The sequence below is a fragment of the Gopherus flavomarginatus genome, chromosome 1, assembly GCF_025201925.1.
Source record: "Gopherus flavomarginatus isolate rGopFla2 chromosome 1, rGopFla2.mat.asm, whole genome shotgun sequence".
NCBI classification, from domain to species: Eukaryota; Metazoa; Chordata; order Testudines; family Testudinidae; genus Gopherus; species Gopherus flavomarginatus.
In genome coordinates, this window is record NC_066617.1 from 9355842 (window position 1) to 9373817 (window position 17976).

General features: G+C 45.1%; 1 protein-coding gene across 3 annotated transcripts in view; it reads left to right on the forward strand.

The window, feature by feature from the left end:
- The first annotated feature begins 565 nt into the window (after positions 1–565).
- CHCHD3 (coiled-coil-helix-coiled-coil-helix domain containing 3) overlaps positions 566–17976 on the forward strand; it is a 281390-nt gene continuing 263979 nt past the window's right edge. The window contains exons 1-2 of one of the 3 annotated variants that reach the window (XM_050937020.1): positions 566–731; positions 6792–6903. In XM_050937020.1, the coding sequence (XP_050792977.1) occupies positions 648–731; positions 6792–6903 (196 nt within the window). In that variant the 5' untranslated portion in view covers positions 566–647. The remainder of the gene's footprint in view (positions 732–6791; positions 6904–17976) is intronic. The other 2 variants (XM_050937018.1, XM_050937019.1) reach the window with 2 other exon arrangements.

The window sequence follows — 17976 nt, forward strand, 5'->3', positions numbered from 1 at the left end:
GCCTCAGGGAGGGGGCAGGCCCCTAGTGACCCTGCGGCCCCACAGTGGGGTCACGTCCTTGTGAGCCCTGTGGTGGGAGACCGGCCCTGGGACCCCACAGCCACCATACGGGTCATGTCCCAGAGCGTCCCATGCCCTCGAGAGGCAAGTGACGGTCCTAGAGCCCCCTGTGCTTCCCTCAGACCCAGTGCCAGTGGGACCCTGCCTAGGGTCGGGCGCAGGCCAATGAGAGCCCGGTGACGCAAGAGAACTACATTTCCCAGACTCCAAGAAATATATAGCTCCCAGCATGCAATGGGAGACCGGTTAGTTCAATGGGGACTCTGGCGGACTACACTACCCAGCCTGCACTGCATCTCTCTCACCCTTTTCGCCGGGCAGAAGTGGCGCAGTGCATTCTGGGATTTGTAGGGCCCGCCCGCTGGAAGTTTTCGGTGGAAAAAGTTTCCGGACCCTTTGCCTTTCCCGGGCGATTTCCATGGTTACCACGTAGTAGCCAATGGGAAGGGGGCTTCTATCGCGGGCAGGCGGGGCTTAGCCGGCGGCCGGCCAATGGCGGGTGGTGTTGTGGCGGGGTGAGCTGGCAGAGGGGTGTGCGAGTCTCCTTGGCGCTGTCCCCGGCTGTGGCCTAGCAGCCTTGAGCCGCGATGGGTGGCGGTGGGAGCAGCGCTCGGCGCGTCACCTTCGAGGCGGATGAGAACGAGAATATCACGGTGGTGAAGGGCGTGCGGGTGAGAGAGAGGCCGGGGACCCATGGGACGCGCCCGCAGCCATTGCAGGGGCCCCGGGGGCAGAGCCCCTGGGGGCGCCCAGCGCCTCCTCCATCTGCCCCCAGCCCCGGCAGCTTCCTCCTCCTCCCTCCACATTTCCCCTTCTGCCCCAGGCCGGGGACCCGCTCAGCTTCCCACCGTTCTCCTGTGTGTCTTCCACCCCCCTTGCCCCATAGACCCTCCCTTTGCCCCCTCCCGTCCCGCTCGTCCTTTTCCTGTCTCTGTGCCCCCCTCGCTCCCCTTTCCTCTCTGCTGCATCGCCCTATCTTCTCCTACCCGCTGCATCCACTCCGCACCTGGCCCTGTTGCTTCTTGTCGCCCCCTGGTCCGTAGCCCCTGGCCCAGCCACTGAGACCCTTCCTCTCTTCTCTGCCCTCCCCATCATCATTGTGGAGGCCGGGTGCGTTGTAGGAAGCTTAGGAGAGCGTGAGAACTAGATAAATTCATGGAGGTTAAGTCCATAAATGGCTATTAGCCAGGATGGGTAAGGAATGGTGTCCCTAGCCTCTGTTTGTCAGAGGGTGGAGAAGGATGGCAGGAGAGAGATCACTTGATCATTACCTGTTAGATTCACTCCGTCTGGGACACCTGGCATTGGGCACTGTCGGTAGACAGGGTACTGGGCTGGATGGACCTTTGATCTGACCCATTGTGGCCGTTCTTATGTGGCAGTGAAACGTTCCCGTGAATAGGGAGTTATGATCTTCTTGTCATCAGGACTTATAACGAAAACTTATAGGATGATGTGAAGAGGAGGGACGCTGAGCTGGAAGAGCCTGCGCTTTCTACCTTGACTTCCTCTTGTTTTCCTCTCACCCTTCCACATGCCCTATTTATTTCTCCCTCTCTCCTTTCATTCTGTCACTGATCAACACTCACACATAGATTTTTCTGTGAGACTAAGAGGGTTTGAAATGCTTTGTTCCCTGCATCAGAAAATTAAAATTTTACCAGACAAGGCACTGTAGGATTCTTGTTGGGTGGTAACAGGTTGCCCTTTCCTGCCATTTCCATGGAAGAATGCTCCAGAACAAACAGGGATACCTGGTGCTTTACATGAGTATTTTCCCTCACCTGGTTAACTGGTACTCTCAGGCCAGGTCTACACTGGATAGGGGGATCGATCTAAGATACACAACTTCAGCTACGAGAATAGCGTAGCTGAAATTGACGTATCTTAGATCGAATTAAAATTACTTACTTTGCGTCCTCACAGCGCTGGATTGACGGCTGTGGCTCCCACTTCGACTTTGTTTCCGCCTCTCGCACTGCTGGAGTTCAGCAGTCTGCGGGAGAGGGATCAGGGATTGATTTATCGTGTCTACACTCTACACACGATAAATTGATCCCCGACAGAATGATCGCTGCCTGCTGATCCGGCGGGTAGCGTAGACGTACGCTCAGACACTGCAGTTCAATGTACAGAAAAGCCTTGTATTTCTTCTTCTCCCAAGGCACTCATGGTATTTTAAATACCTCAGTGTGGTTTAAAGTAGCTCTTACATCATTGTGTCAAGTATCAGAGGGTAGCCGTGTTAGTCTGGATCTGTAAAAGCAGCAAAGAATCCTGTGGCACCTTATAGACTAACAGACGTTTTGGAGCACGAGCTTTCGTGGGTGAATACCCACTTCCTCAGATGCATGTAATGGAAATATCCAGGGGCAGATATATATATATATATGTGTGCTAGCAAGCAAGCTAGAGATAACGAGGTCAGTTCAATCAGGGAGGATGAGGTCCTGTTCTAGCAGTTGAGGTGTGAAAACCAAGAGAGGAGAAACTGGTTCTGTAATTGGCAAGCCATTCACAATCTTTGTTCAATCCTGAGCTGATGGTGTCAAATTTGCAGATGAACTGAAGCTCAGCAGTTTCTCTTTGAAGTCTGGTCCTGAAGTTTTTTTGCTGCAGGATGGCCACCTTAAGGTCTGCTATAGTGTGGCCAGGGAGGTTGAAGTGCTCTCCTACGGTTTTTGTATATTGCCATTCCTAATGTCTGATTTGTGTCCATTTATCCTTTTCCGTAGAGACTGTCCAGTTTGGCCGATGTACATAGCAGAGGGGCATTGCTGGCATATGATGGCGTATATTACATTGGTGGATGTGCAGGTGAATGAACCAGTGATGGTGTGGCTGATCTGGTTAGGTCCTGTGATGGTGTCGCTGGTGTAGATATGTGGGCAGAGTTGGCATCGAGGTTTGTTGCATGGATTGGTTCCTGAGCTAGAGTTATTATGGTGTGGTGTGCAGTTACTGGTGAGAATATGTTTCAGGTTGGCAGGTTGTCTGTGGGCAAGGATTGGCCTGCCACCCAAGGCCTGTGAAAGTGTGGGATCATTGTCCAGGATGGGTTGTAGATCCTTGATGATGCGTTGGAGGGGTTTTAGCTGGGGGCTGTATGTGATGGCCAGTGGAGTCCTGTTGGTTTCTCTCTTGGGTTTGTCTTGCAGTAGGAGGCTTCTGGGTACACGTCTGGCTCTGTTGATCTGTTTCCTTATTTCCTTGTGCAGGTATTGTAGTTTTGAGAATGCTTGGTGGAGATTTTGTAGGTGTTGGTCTCTGTCTGAGGGGTTAGAGCAGATGCCGTTGTACCTCAGTGCTTGGCTGTAGACAATGGATCGTGTGATGTGCCCGGGATGGAAGCTGGAGGCATGAAGGTAGGCATAGCGGTCGGTGGGTTTTCGATATAGGGTGGTGTTAATGTGACCATCACTTATTTGCACCGTGGTGTCAAGAAAGTGGACCTCCCATGTAGATTGGTTCAGGCTGAGGTTGATGGTGGGGTGGAAGCTGTTGAAATCATGGTAGAATTTTTCCAGAGTCTCCTTCCCATGGGTCCAGATGATGAAGATGTCATCAATGTAGCGTAGATAGAGAAGGGGTGTGAGTGGACGAGAGCTGAGGAAGCGTTGTTCCTGGTCAGCCATGAAGATATTGGCATATTGTGGGGCCATGCGGGTGCCCATAGCAGTGCCACTGATCTGGAGATATATATTGTCATCAAATTTGAAATAGTTGTGTGTTGTACATCATTGTTACTGTCAGTGTGATTGCACTGGTGCTGGGGAATGGATAGGACATTTGGAAGAGTAAACTTGATTTTAAAGTATTGGGAATTAATGTGGGTTCATATGTGATATAGGGAGGACATGGACAAATGCAGTTCATACTGTATATCTTTATCGATCAAGCAGTTTTAGAATCTTCTTGTTTCTTGCTATGTCTGTTATGCCCCAGTGCTGCAAATGCTTATTACTCTAGTGAATATCCCCAGTGTTAGTGGTAATGCTCACATGAATAAAATTAAGCATATGATAGAGCAGAGGTAGGCAACCTGCGGCACGCGAGCTGATTTTCAGTGGCACTCACACTGCCTGGGTCCTGGCCACCGATCCAGGGGGCTCTGCATTTTAATTTAATTTTAAAGGAAGCTTCTTAAACATTTTAGAATCCTAGTTTGGTTATATATATTAGACTTCTAGAAAGAGACCGTCTAAAAACGTTAAAATGTATTACTGGCACATGAAACCTTAAATTAGAGTGAATAAATGAAGGCTCGGCACACCACTTCTGAAAGGTTGCTGACCCCTGTGATAGAGGGTCAGAACCATACCTGGGTTGAGGTTGACTAAGCCTTGCAAATAAGGAGGATGGAATAATTTTAAACCTTCAAGTATATATTTGATCAAGAACTTAGCAGGGAGATTCAATTAAGAATTTGTACCAATAAAATATTTTTAGACTGGGTTTTATTAGTTATGTAATTGGTTTTGTATTTTGATAAAGTTAAAACTAGATTTTAATTAGCCGCAACCTATTTTTCACAGAAGAATCTGACCAAAAAGTAAATAATAATGTTTTACTACTTTTTCCAAAAAGGTGCATCGGGGGAACAAGATACAGTTGTAAATTGGAACATTATAAATATTTCATATTTCTACTCATTTTACTAATATTACTGTCAAGTATTTCCCTTGGGTCAGCTAGGCTTATTACAGACTAGGCCTGAATCTGTGCATTCATTTCTTGTTCCCACGTCAATGCATATTCATTGAAACTATTAAAAATTTGGGAATTCTGTGCTTATGCTGATGTTAGAGTGGATTTAGCTGATGATTACACTTGTTGTTGTTGTTAGAATTGTGGTAGTGTCTAGAGACCCCAGTTAAGTCAAGGCTCCTTTGGACTATGTGTTATGCAAACACAAAATATGATTCATCATTAGGATCCAAATAACTAAGAAAAGAGAAACTGATGGACAAAATGTAAACAATATGTCAACAGTACAGAACTTTACATTTCCTATGCTGCTTCCATTTTTCATTTTATTTCCCCAGATCAATTTACTCCCCACCCTGCTGCTTTCTGTTCATATTCTATAGCAGGGGTAGGCAACCTAGGGCACGCGTGCCAAAGGCGGCATGCAAGCTGATTTTCAGTGGCACTCACACTGCCTGGGTCCTGGCCATGGGTCCGGGGAGCTCTGCATTTTACTTTAATTTTAAATGAAGCTTCTTAAACATTTTAAAAACCTTATTTACTTTACACACAACAATAGTTTAGTTATATATTATAGATTGATAGAAAGAGACCTTCGAAAAACATTAAGTATCAGAGGGTAGCCGTGTTAGTCTGAATCTGTAAAAGCAGCAAAGAATCCTGTGGCACCTTATAGACTAACAGACGTTTTGGAGCATGAGCTTTCGTGGGTGAATACCCACTTTGTCAGATGCATGTAGTGGAAATATCCAGGGGCAGGTATATATATGTTAGCAAGCAAGCTAGAGATAACGAGGTCAGTTCAATCAGGGAGGATGAGACCCTGTTCTAGCAGTTGAGGTGTGAAAACCAAGAGAGGAGAAACTGGTTCTGTAATTAGCAAGCCATTCACAATCTTTGTTCAATCCTGAGCTGATGGTGTCAAATTTGCAGATGAACTGAAGCTCAGCAGTTTCTCTTTGAAGTCTGGTCCTGAAGTTTTTTTGCTGCAGGATGGCCACCTTAAGGTCTGCTATAGTGTGGCCAGGGAGGTTGAAGTGCTCTCCTACAGGTCTTTGTATATTGCCATTCCTAATGTCTGATTTGTGTCCATTTATCCTTTTCCGTAGAGACTGTCCAGTTTGGCCGATGTACATAGCAGAGGGGCATTGCTGGCATATGATGGTGTATATTACATTGGTGGATGTGCAGGTGAATGAACCAGTGATGGTGTGGCTGTTCTGGTTAGGTCCTGTGATGGTGTCGCTGGTGTAGATATGTGGGCAGAGTTGGCATCGAGGTTTGTTGCATGGATTGGTTCCTGAGCTAGAGTTATTATGGTGCGGTGTGCAGTTACTGGTGAGAATACGTTTCAGGTTGGCAGGTTGTCTGTGGGCAAGGACTGGCCTGCCACCCAAGGCCTGTGAAAGTGTGGGATCATTGTCCAGGATGGGTTGTAGATCCTTGATGATGCGTTGGAGGGGTTTTAGCTGGGGGCTGTATGTGATGGCCAGTGGAGTCCTGTTGGTTTCTTTCTTGGGTTTGTCTTGCAGTAGGAGGCTTCTGGGTACACGTCTGGCTCTGTTGATCTGTTTCCTTATTTCCTCGTGCGGGTATTGCGGGTTTCTGAGGAAGTGGGTATTCACCCACGAAAGCTCATGCTCCAGAACGTCTGTTAGTCTATAAGGTGCCACAGGATTCTTTGCTGCTAAAAACATTAAAATATATTACCGGCACACGAAACCTTAAATTAGAATGAATAAATGAAGGCTTGGCACACCACTTCTGAAAGGTTGCTGACCCTGGTTCTATAGCAAGCCCGAAATGCCCTTGTTCCCCCTGCCCATATTCAGAAATACCTCCAGGCTCTATCTGAAGAGGAAGAAAGAAAGACATGGGGGTGGACGACCTATTCCTTTGCAAAGCTAATTCAAAATCTTTGATTAAAATTTTAGATGTTTGGTTTTTATTCTATGGTTTTGTTTGGGATGTTGTGTTTTTTTTGGTGATCTGTTTTATCTTGCTGGGTTTTATGTTCTTTCCAGCTGTCTGAGAGTGTAATTGATCGTATGAAGGAGCCTTCTTCATCCACTGCAAGGCCACAGTTTCAGCGAGGATCAGCATCTGGTGATCATGGCTTGCTTGGAGGTGATGCAGGTATGGCTATACTTTCTGAGGATTGGGGGAGAAATAGAGTATGGTGAAGTTTTCAAACTACTATGATAAACTTGTTACCATTTTGTAGAAATGACTCTGTAGGTTAATGTACCTGCTTATCACTTTGTAAAAATGAGACAGTTTTTAGAAAATTTTAATAAAGTTATCCTATTTGATACTCTTTCTTTGCCTGACATTGACAATAACCCTGTCTTCTCCAAGTCAAGTGATACTGATGGACTTGGTTTTGCTTATTATTCATTAAACGTTTTAAAATACTTTATTAAACACACAAAACAAATTGGGAAAAAATCTAGTCAGAACACTTAAATGCTCTCAAGTTTGTCGTCTTATTTCTTACTTGTGATTGGAGTGTTATGTGTGTTCTTGCTATTGATGAATGTATCGTCTCTAAAAATTCGGTTAAAGGAAGCCTGGTTTCTAAGTTGCATAGAATGTCATAAAAGGAAAAACATCTCTGGTTAAAAATTTTCTAAATTATATTGAATATCTGTTCAGGGAAAGAAAATAAAATGTTAGTTTAAGAAGTAGCTCTCAGGTTCTGATGCTGATTTTTTTTTCCTGCTTGTTTTATATATATGTTTTTATTGTATTTTTTTGGTCAAAATCAAGCGTTGGCATTGTTTTATTAGAGATATACAGAATATGCTTTAAGACGGATACTTTATCTCTTGTCTTTGCCTTGATGAAAATAAGGATAATTGTAGCTCGTACTAAATGATTACCCAGATTATTATTAATTTGTATTTTGCTAGTGCCCAGAAGCCCCAGATAGGATTAAGGCACCATTGTGCCAAACCCCATACAAACACACATTGAAAATTGGCCTCTGTGCTAAAGACCTTGCAATCTGAATTAAGATAAGATGCAACAAATATATGGAGGGGAATGGACAAGAATAACAGTGATAGGCGCATACAATTATGTGACAATTAGCAGGTTTCACGTAAAACTATTTTAAAAAAAAATAACAGAAACATTAATGACAGATTTTAGAGTGGTAGCTGTGCGCTAGTCTGTATCAACAAAAACTACGAGGAGTCCTTGTAGCGCCTTAGAGACAAACAAATGTCTTTGGGCATAAGCTTTCATGGGCTAAAACCCACTTCGTCAGATGCATGGAGTGGAAAATACAGTAGGCAGGTATAAATATACATCACATGAAAAGATGGGAGTTGCCTTACCAAGTGGGAGGTTGGTGCTAACAAACCAATTAAATTACAATAGAAGTGGCCTAGTCTCAACAGTTGACAAGAACGGTGAATACTGAAGGAGGGAAAAATCACTTTTGCAGTGCAAATGAGGCCAATGCAATCAAGGTGGCCCATTTCAAACAGTAGACAAGAAGGTCTGAATATCAGCAGAAGGAAATTTAGTTTTTGTAGTGACCCATCCACTCACAGTCTTTATTCAGGCCTGATTTAATGGTGTCCAGTTTGCAAATTTAATTCCAGTTCTGCAGTTTTTCTTTGGAGTCTATTTTTGAAATTTTTTGTTGGAGAATTGCCACTTTTAAGTCCGTTATTGAGTGTCGAGGGAGATTGACGTGTTCTTCTGGTTTTTGTATGTTATAATTGTTGATGTCTGATTTGTGTCCATTTATTCTTTTGCTTAGAGTCTGTCCGGTTTGGCCAATGTACATGGCAGAGGGGCATTGCTGGCACATGATGGCATATATCCTATTGGTAGATGTGCAGGTGAACGAGCCCCCGATGGTGTGGATGATGTGGTTAGGTCCTATGATGATGATCCTTGAATAGCTATGCGGACGGAGTTGGTAACGGGGTTTGTTGCAGGGATTGGTTCCTGGGTTAGTGTTTCTGTTGTGTGGTGTGTAGTTGCTGATGAGTATTTGCTTCAGGTTTGGGGGCTGTCTGTAAGCGAGAACTGCCCTGTCTTCCAAGGTCTGTGAGAGTGAGAGATCATCCTTCAGGATAGGTGGTAGTTCCTTGATGGTGCGCTGGAAAGGTTTTAGTTGGGGTCTGTAGGTGATGGCTAGTGGCGTTCTGTTACTTTCTTTGTTGGGTGTGTTCTGGAATAGGTGATTTCTGGGTACCCTTCTGGCTCTGTCCATCTGTTTCTTGACTTCAGCAGGTGGATATTGTAGTTTTGAGAACACTTGATGGAGATCCTGTAGGTGTTTTTCTCTGTCTGAGGGATTGGAGAAAATGTGGTTGTATCTTAGAGCTTGTCTATAGACAATGAATTATGTGGTGTGGTCTGGATGAAAGCTGGAGGCATGTAGGTAAGTATAGCAGTCAGTAGGTTTCTGGTATAGGGTGGTGGTTATGCGTCCATCCCTTATTTGCACATCAATGTAGTGGAAGTAGAGTAGAGGCATTAGGCAATGAGAGAAATATTAATATCAGTATTCCCTAATAGCCGTTTGCTTAGCTGCTTTCAGTTCCGAGTTCTTCACAGACACTGTGGTAGAAATGGGTCTAGAGTCAAGGTTTCAGTGAGGTGAATGTAGCATCTTTCATCTACGGTACTTGAGTGTGTTACAAATATTAAGCATTAAAACACACCTGGTAAGGAGCTACCCCCAGTTTACAGAATGGGAAACTTTGACATGGAGAGGCAAGGTGACGTGCCTGGTACCGCACACAGATCAGCAGTAGAGAAAGGAGTGAAAACCAGATCTCCTGACTCCAGGGTGTTATCCAGTACCTTTTTGAAGTCAATAGGAAATTTTCCATTGACTTCAGTGGCATCTGGAGTAGGCTCTGGTTGCCCTGCCTCAGCCCCACTACTGTCCATTTTAGTTAAAATCATGTAGTTCTTGTGACATTGTGTGCTATGTTAGTGTTATAAAAAGGGCTACTCCAGAGGCTGCACTTTGTATCTTTTGACTGAAGTCGTACTCTTCCTTTGAGATAATCTCATTATGATATATCCCACCACAGTGCTAAAATGCCCTGTAAAACAGTAATAATGTTCATTGCTATTGCTCACTATTATCAGTGTGGGCAGTTTTAGAAAATAAAATGAAACAAGTGTTGAGAATGGAGTCTCATGTTTAGGCAACTGTGAAAAAAGGGAAATTTGGAGTGTGTAATCTGTGCACAGGATTGGCAGCCAGGATTTTCAGAGGTCTAATCCTAGTGTGTATATAACTATACACTTTCTGTCCTCTTTGTGTGGTAGGCTGGGGGAATCAACACAATTCTTTTTTTTTTCTTTTATTGAACTCCAAAGTCAGTTTAGTCCTTTGCAACTTTAGGGAAACTCATACTATCTATCCTATATATATTTTCAACTTTAAAAACAACCACCATACATTTAGATGAAGTGACTATTTCTGCTAGAATATACAGCAGGGGTTATACCAGGGGTTCTCAAACTGGGGGTCAAGAAGTGGTTGCAAGGTCATTACATGGGGAGTCATGAGCTGTTAACCTCCACCCCAAATCCCGCTTACCTCCAGCATTTATACAGGTGTTAAATTAAACACCCTTTTTAATATATTGGGGGGGCGGGGAACGGGAGTCGCACTCAGAGGCTTGCGATGTGAAAGGGGTCTCCAGTAAAAAAAGTTTGAGAGCCACTGCGTTATAGCTTACTTTTGTTGTTAAAAATTATTTGTATTTAAGAGGATTAAATAATGCTAGAGAGGTGTGAGAGATGTGGCAATGTGTACTTTTCCTTGAGTGTTTTCAGAAAAGAACTACAGACTTGAGTTCTTTTGATGCATTAATGCTGGTGGACCTGTTTATACTATAGCCAGACCTAGTTTGTCCTCATCTGTGTTTTGTCTGATAAGATGATCTTACAGACAAAGCAGTGCCTTGCAAGGTTTTTCTTACATTCCTTGTTTGAAAGCCAATCGCTATGTTGATTTAAGAACCTCCCATCATATAGACAGTGCCCTTTATCTTGGGATGTCTTGTTTTAGTTCTTTTCACAGTGGTCAAAAACTTTAAGTAGGAAAAATTGAGTAGAGTTATCTGAAGCTGCTGGCTGAGGAGTATCAGGTTACATTGCTTGCAAGAATTGGCAAGCAAGACATATGATTGTTGACTTCAATTGGAATTTATTTTTCCGTACAACTATAATGAAATCTGAAGTCCGAATACTATATCTTAAACCATCATAGGTTGCTTGAGTCATTTTCAGTTTTCTGAGCAACATTAAATGTACTGAAATATTTAACAAGTGTGAAATCTTTGAAGTATATCTATAATTCCTAGGGCAATATTGATGAACAGTAATTTGATCACACCATTTAAGTGCTTTTTCTGAGTGTGTGTTATATCTGATACTCAGTCATAATAGACAAAGAGAATGATTTAATTCATTTTAGCTTTACTGGATACTCTAAAGGTAATATTCTATTTTGAAAAAACAACCCCAAAGCAACAATCCAAATTACAAGGGGGGAAAAAAGCTCTCATGCCTGGCCAACGTTCCTTCCCCTGTGGGAACAGATTCTTCCTGAGTTTTGAAGCCTTTTTTTCTCTTCTTTTTTTGTGCCTAATAATATCTGTTATTCATTATTTGTATTAAAGTATCACCTAGAAGAATCAGTTAAGCATCAGGGCCCCACTGTGCTAGGCACTGTACAAACAAATAATAAAACAGCCTCTGTCCTCCCAGCTAACAAACTAAGTCAGACTTAGAATGTTCAACAAAAGGAGAAAAATGTGACCAGAGAGCCTGGTCCTTTCATGTGGGAATAGTACCCTTAATTATGTGTTTTGCTGTGTGAGACGGGGTACAGCTCTTTTGTTGCCCCTGGAGAAACCCTCAAACACCTGAAACGCCCCACCCCAGAGCTGTCGCTATAAGTAAGGCCTGTCAAGGTAGACAATGGTCTAGGGTTTCAAGGGCTAACTAACATTCAGTATTTGGAGGCAAGACACTCCTCATTGGGAGCTAACATGATGCAACTGAAACTACACCTCTACCCCAATATAATGCCACCCGATATAACACGAATTCAGATGTAACGCGGTAAAGCAGCGCTCCACGGGGGTGGGGCTGCACATTCTGGCGGATCAAAGCAAGTTCGATATAACGTGGTTTCACCTATAACATGGTAAGATTTTTGGGCTCCCGAGGACAGTGTTATATCGGGGTGGAGGTGTACATAATAGTTTTTAAGTAGGGACCATTATAATCATGTAGTCTGATCTCCTGCATAACAGTAGCCGAAGAACCTTACCCTGGAATTTGTGCATCAAACCTAAAACTTCTGTTTTAACTACACTACAGCATGTCTTTAGGAATCATCTAATCTTGATTTAAACACTTCAGCACCTTCAGAAGAAGGGTCCTATTACTGAGAATAGAAAGACAACTTGGTGGTGCTCATCAGGAATCGGATCGGGGAGCTTCAAGGAAAATATAGGAGCTATTCTGTGTGGCTTGTACTTTCTGTTTGTTTAGTTTTGAGTTCATGGTTTGTAAAACTGCATGGAACAATGCAACTAGAGTTTGCCGTGTTAGTGATTAGGGTTAATCAAGAGTTCCTCTGCAAGTAAAGTCTCACCCTCTGCTAGTCTTGCACTCTGAAAATAGTTGTTCCTTTTCATTTACCATGTGATGACCATTTTAAAGTAACAGAAAAGTTTGGTCTGTACGTGAGAATAGAGTCTAACATGGCCATGCTTGGACAGTGTCACTTTTCATAAAAAGGATCCAGGCAAAGTCACTCTTAATCTTGGAAAAGGTACACTTCCAATAAAAGCTTTTGGTTGTTTGGTGGCAGTGATAGAAAAGGCCTAAAAATCAACAGGCCCAGGCCTGTATCTTCCTCTCTTTCCCTGGCTTTAGCCCAAAGAGGGGCCTAGGGATTTGAATAACAAGCAAAACCTGGGAATCCAGGACAAGACATGTATCTAGTCTCATTTAACCATGTCAGCTATTTACTAATTAGTCCGCTTGGCACAAAAGTTTATGCAGCTGTTTTCCCATGTATCCTCAAAGATATGTAATACTAAAGGTCAAGGTATGTACCTTATACTCCCTTCAAAATGATAAATGTATCCGCAACAGATGTATCTTGTATCCCCTTCCCCAAAATAATCATGTATTCTGTGTGACCTGTTATCTATAGGTCAGTATAATGACGTTTACTAAAGTTGTTTGTTACTGATTATAAAAGGGACTCATGTCCCCCATGTAAGGTGTGCTCTTCTCTGGCATTAGTCGAGAAGAAACACCCGCTCAGCTGAACGAAAATAAAGGTGTGGTACCCGTCTTCTTGTTCTCCGTGCCTCCTTGGTGTAATTAGGTAAGCTCCAGGGGGAAACGGGCCCTGTTTGGCCAACAACTGGCGACTCCGCCGGGACTTCTCTCCCTGTAGAGGGCGCTGACCGGCGACCGAGGGCGATTCCGAGGAGTGGCCACCTCGAGCCACTGATTCGCTCGGGCCTCGGGTCGTTGTAATCGGTCGGGACGGCTGCGTCCTCTCTAAAGAGAACTCCTAACGACACGGAGACAAGACGGTGCCAGAAGGGGAAGGTCCAACAGCCGGACGCGGCCACTCCGGGTGGTAAGTGCGTTTTACCTCTTGGGTTTAAAGGATATAACGCCCCCGCAGTGTGATTGGACCTCATAGGTAACCCCGGTGTGGGAAGATATTGTGGTTGCTTGAAGGTTATGCTAAGCAAGCCAGGCAATTAATGAATAATACCACTAATTTCACGAGCCCGTGGGCTGTATTGGATAATTACTGGGATATAGAACAGCCTCAGGGCTTGCTTCTGTTTTTGGGGGGAGTCTTGCTTTTCTTCATATTGATGTTGTATTGGAGGCCAAAATTGTGATAACCAGGTCTAGGACTTAAACCGACTCCAGCCGCCCTGAGACTCCTGCGAGGGGAAACCCTGTGACCAGGATATCTTAATCGCAAGGGGGGTCGGTCGAACCCGTGACCAGGTTTAATTACACACAAACATAATGGGGTCCGGACAAAGCATTTATGCTGGGACGCCCTTAGAATGTATGCTAAATAATTGGAAGGTGTTTAGACGTCAGGCTGATTATGGAATGCCATTATGTAAGGATGATTTGATAAAATTCTGTACTGTGGAATGGCCCTGTTAAATGTTAAAAATCCTTCCCCAGCACAGCCAGAGAGTGAAAAGAACCAAATGCCAGGGGTTAATCCTGAGGTCTGGGCTGAGGAGGGAGGTTTTGCTCGGGCTCGAAATGCTTTGCCAGTACACATTTCCCTTAAGGAGGGAAGCCGTCCAGTCCGAATTCGACAATACCCCCTTAAGTTAACCATTCGGATCGGACTGAAGCCTTTGATTCAAAAGTTTTTGCAGTGTGGGTGGTTAAGGGAAGGCACTTCTCCATATAATACTCCAATAATGGGAGTGCCTAAGCCTAACGGACAATATCGATTAGTCCAGGACCTGAGGCAGGTTAATAAGTTGATAGAAGCCCCCTATCCGGTTGTCCCAAACCCCCATACTATTTTAAGCCAAGTCCCCAAGAGCCACGGGTGGTTCTCTGTAATAGATTTAAAAGATGCTTTCTTTTCCATACCTCTTGATCAGGAGTCCCAGAAACTGTTTGCCTTTGAATGGGAAGATCCAGATACCCATTACAAGGCTCAGTATCTTTGGACTGTTGTCCCCCAGGGACTGACTTGTGCCCCCGAGATTTTTGGCAGCCAACTAAAAAGAGACCTGGCTCCGTTCCTAGCTGCACATTTCTCATGTAACATAGTTCAGTACTGTGATGATTTACTCCTAAGTACTGAAACAGAGACTGCTTGTAAGGAATGTACAATAGAGCTCCTCAATTTTCTTGGAGCTCAGGGATATAAGGTTTCTAGAGAGAAAGCCCAATTGGTCAAACAACAGGTTACTTTTCTCAGATATCAGCTTCGTCAGGGACGTCGTAGCTTGGGTAAAGACAGAATCCAGGCGATACTTGAAAGCCCTCAACCCCGAAATCCCAGAGAGCTAAGGGCTTTCTTGGGACTGACCGGTTTTTGCCGGCTTTGGATCCCTGACTACGGCGGAAAGGCTAAACCACTATATGAGTCCCTCACTAAAGAGGGTCTGCTTAACTGGGAGTGGACTAAAGAAAAAGAAAAAGCATTTCAAGAGCTTAAAGAAGCCTTGGTTCAGCCTCCCGCACTGGCTCTCCCGGATCCCCGGAAGCCGTTCACTCTATACGTTCATGAGAGAAGGGGGGTGGCGTCCGGGGTTCTGTGCCAGAGGTCGGGACCGGCCTGGCAACCTGTGGGTTATTACTCCAAGGTATTGGACCCCGTCGCTAAGGGCTGGCCAGCTTGTCTCCGAGCTGTAGCTGCGACCGCTCTCCTTGTACAGGAGGCTGAAAAACTAACCCTGGGTGGGGATACTGAGGTTGTGGTACCCCATGGAATACCTCAGATATTGGGAACAGGAGCCGGGGAAAAACATTTAAACCCCAGCAGGCATACCAGATATGAGATAGGACTTTTGTTAGCTCCTAACCTAACTTTTAAAACAGTTAGTTCCCTCAATCCAGCTACTTTACTACCAAAGCCCCAAGTCCCTTATGGGGCTAGTCCCACCCATGATTGTATTGAAGTTTTACAACAAGAAACTAAACCTCGCTCTGATCTTTCAGATATACCCTGGCCCAACCCCGATGTTGAAATGTATGTAGATGGATCTAGTTATGTAGAGGACGGGAAGCGATTTACAGGAGCAGCCGTCATAGTTAAGGAGGGAGAAGTGTATAAGTTTCAGCTAAGCCCCAACCTATCTGCCCAGGCGGCGGAACTGGTGGCTCTTATTGAGGCGCTCCGAAGGGGAATTGGAAAGACTATTAATATATATACTGACAGTCGTTATGCATACATGGTGGTGCATGCCCATGGAACCTTATGGAAAGAAAGGGGTTTCATTACAGCCTCAGGCCAAAGAATAGCCCATGGGGCTCTTATTAAGACACTGCTTGAGGCCCTGATGCTTCCTCTCCGGGTCGCGGTAGTACACGTGCGTGCACATGGGAGGGCCCCCGAAACTGAACAGCGAAAATATAATCGATTCGCTGATCAAGCTGCAAAAGAAGCCGCACGAGAAGGGGCCATATGGCTCCTCTGGGTCCAGGATACAGAACCCAAAACCCCTGCTCCTCATTATACAGCGGAGGAAGTGTCCCACGCCCAGGCTGCAGGGGCCCAATTAACTCCCACTGGGTGGTGGAAGTTGCCAGGAGGGGAGATTTTTGTACCTAGACCAGTACTTCAGGAGATTCTCCTATCCCTACATAAGGAGGGACATTTGGGATCAGGAGCTATGGTTGATTTAATCACCCGATCTACTCGGGGATTAGGTGCGCATATGGAAGCCCAAAGAATTGTCAATAACTGTTCTGTTTGTCAGCGAACAAACCAAAAGGGGTGCGGACCGCCTGCCCCAATGGGAGGTCGGCCTTGGGCTGCCTACCCTTTTCAGAGATGGCAGGTGGACTTTGCTGAAGTCCCCCCTTGTAGGGGTTATAAGTACTTGCTTGTCTTTGTTGATCAATTAACTGGGTGGGTGGAGTGCTACCCTACACGACATTGTCAGGCACGAGCCGTTACCAAAGCTTTGTTACATGAAATACTGCCCCGCTTCCACCTCCCGGAGGTGATTGAGTCAGACCGAGGAAGTCATTTTATTTCCCAAGTGGTTCAGCAGGTGTCACGAGCCCTTGGGATCCAATGGAAATTGCACACGCCCTGGAGACCACAAAGTTCGGGCCAAGTGGAGAGAATGAATAGAACTCTTAAGGACACTCTCACAAAACTGTGCATAGAGTCTGGGCTAAAGTGGCCTGACGCCTTACCACTTGCCCTTACTCGCATTCGGAGGGCCCCACGTAAGGGTCTAAAACTTTCACCCTTCGAGCTGGTCTTTGGGTTCCCTCCCCGAGTACTCATCCCGGGATACCGAGAGGATATAAACTGGGAAGTGGGGAATGACTCTTTATGGAAACAGGTTTCTGCGCTGCAATCTGTTTTGTTACAGTTACATCGCTACGCGGCGCCTTTCCAGACCCTTCCCCTGGAACAACCGGTGCATTCTTTCCAGATCGGTGATCAGGTCCTTGTCAAAAAGTGGAAGCGTGATCCACTCACACCGCGGTGGGACGGTCCGTATACTGTATCGCTCATCAGCCAGGCCGCTGTTAAGGTCCTTGGGAGCGACAAGTGGACGCATCATTCCCGAGTAAAGCGGTTCCTGAGCCCTGATTCAGAGAACAGCCAAGCTGAAGAGGACATCAGCCCTCTGTCCCCTCCGGCTCCGGAAGCCCGGAGAGACACAGGCGAAGACTCTACCTGGGAGTACCAAGGATTGGAAGGACTAAAAGGACTGTTTAAAAGACAGAAACAATGAAACCATTCTTTGTATTTCTGGTCTGTATGTTTACTTATGCATATAATTGGGAAAATAGGTTTCTGCAACTAGGGGAACTAATAGCAGATTCTTTTAACCTTACTAATTGCTGGGTATGTGGCGGTCCAGGAGAATTAAATGAGTGGCCCTGGGTAGCTCAGCCGGTACAGCCTAAGTGATGGCTAAGTAGTTTGAGCATAGTACATAAGGGAACGGGAAGGTGGACTGAAAACCAGGGCCCCTGGCGACTCTATTCTGCTGGAATCGGTGTCTTTTGCCTTAATCGAACAAGGCATGGGGGAAGATATATGGGGGAAAGCAAATGTGAATGGACCCTATCACTGGGTTTTGATTGCTGGGATCCCCACTGTCGCCCATATGACTGTTTAAAGTACCAAGGACGATGGAACCTTACCCATGTAAAGCTAACTAACAATAGCTGGGTAAAGTGTTCCTACTGGAATCACAGAGGTGATGGCTGTAAAGCAGTAGGATTAGATGGGTACTTCGATGCCCTCTTCCTAAGCTGCCAGCGAGACAACACCACTGACAAAAATCATGTGGTGCGGTGGTACCAATGGGCATGGCAACACCTTAATGGAACCCGAGTTACCCATTTTCGACAATTTTGGGCTAGTACCAATAACCCGAGATTTGGTTGTAACTGTGTATGGAAGGCAGGAGCTGGAGCATGGAAATGCAACTATTGTAACCCAAATGT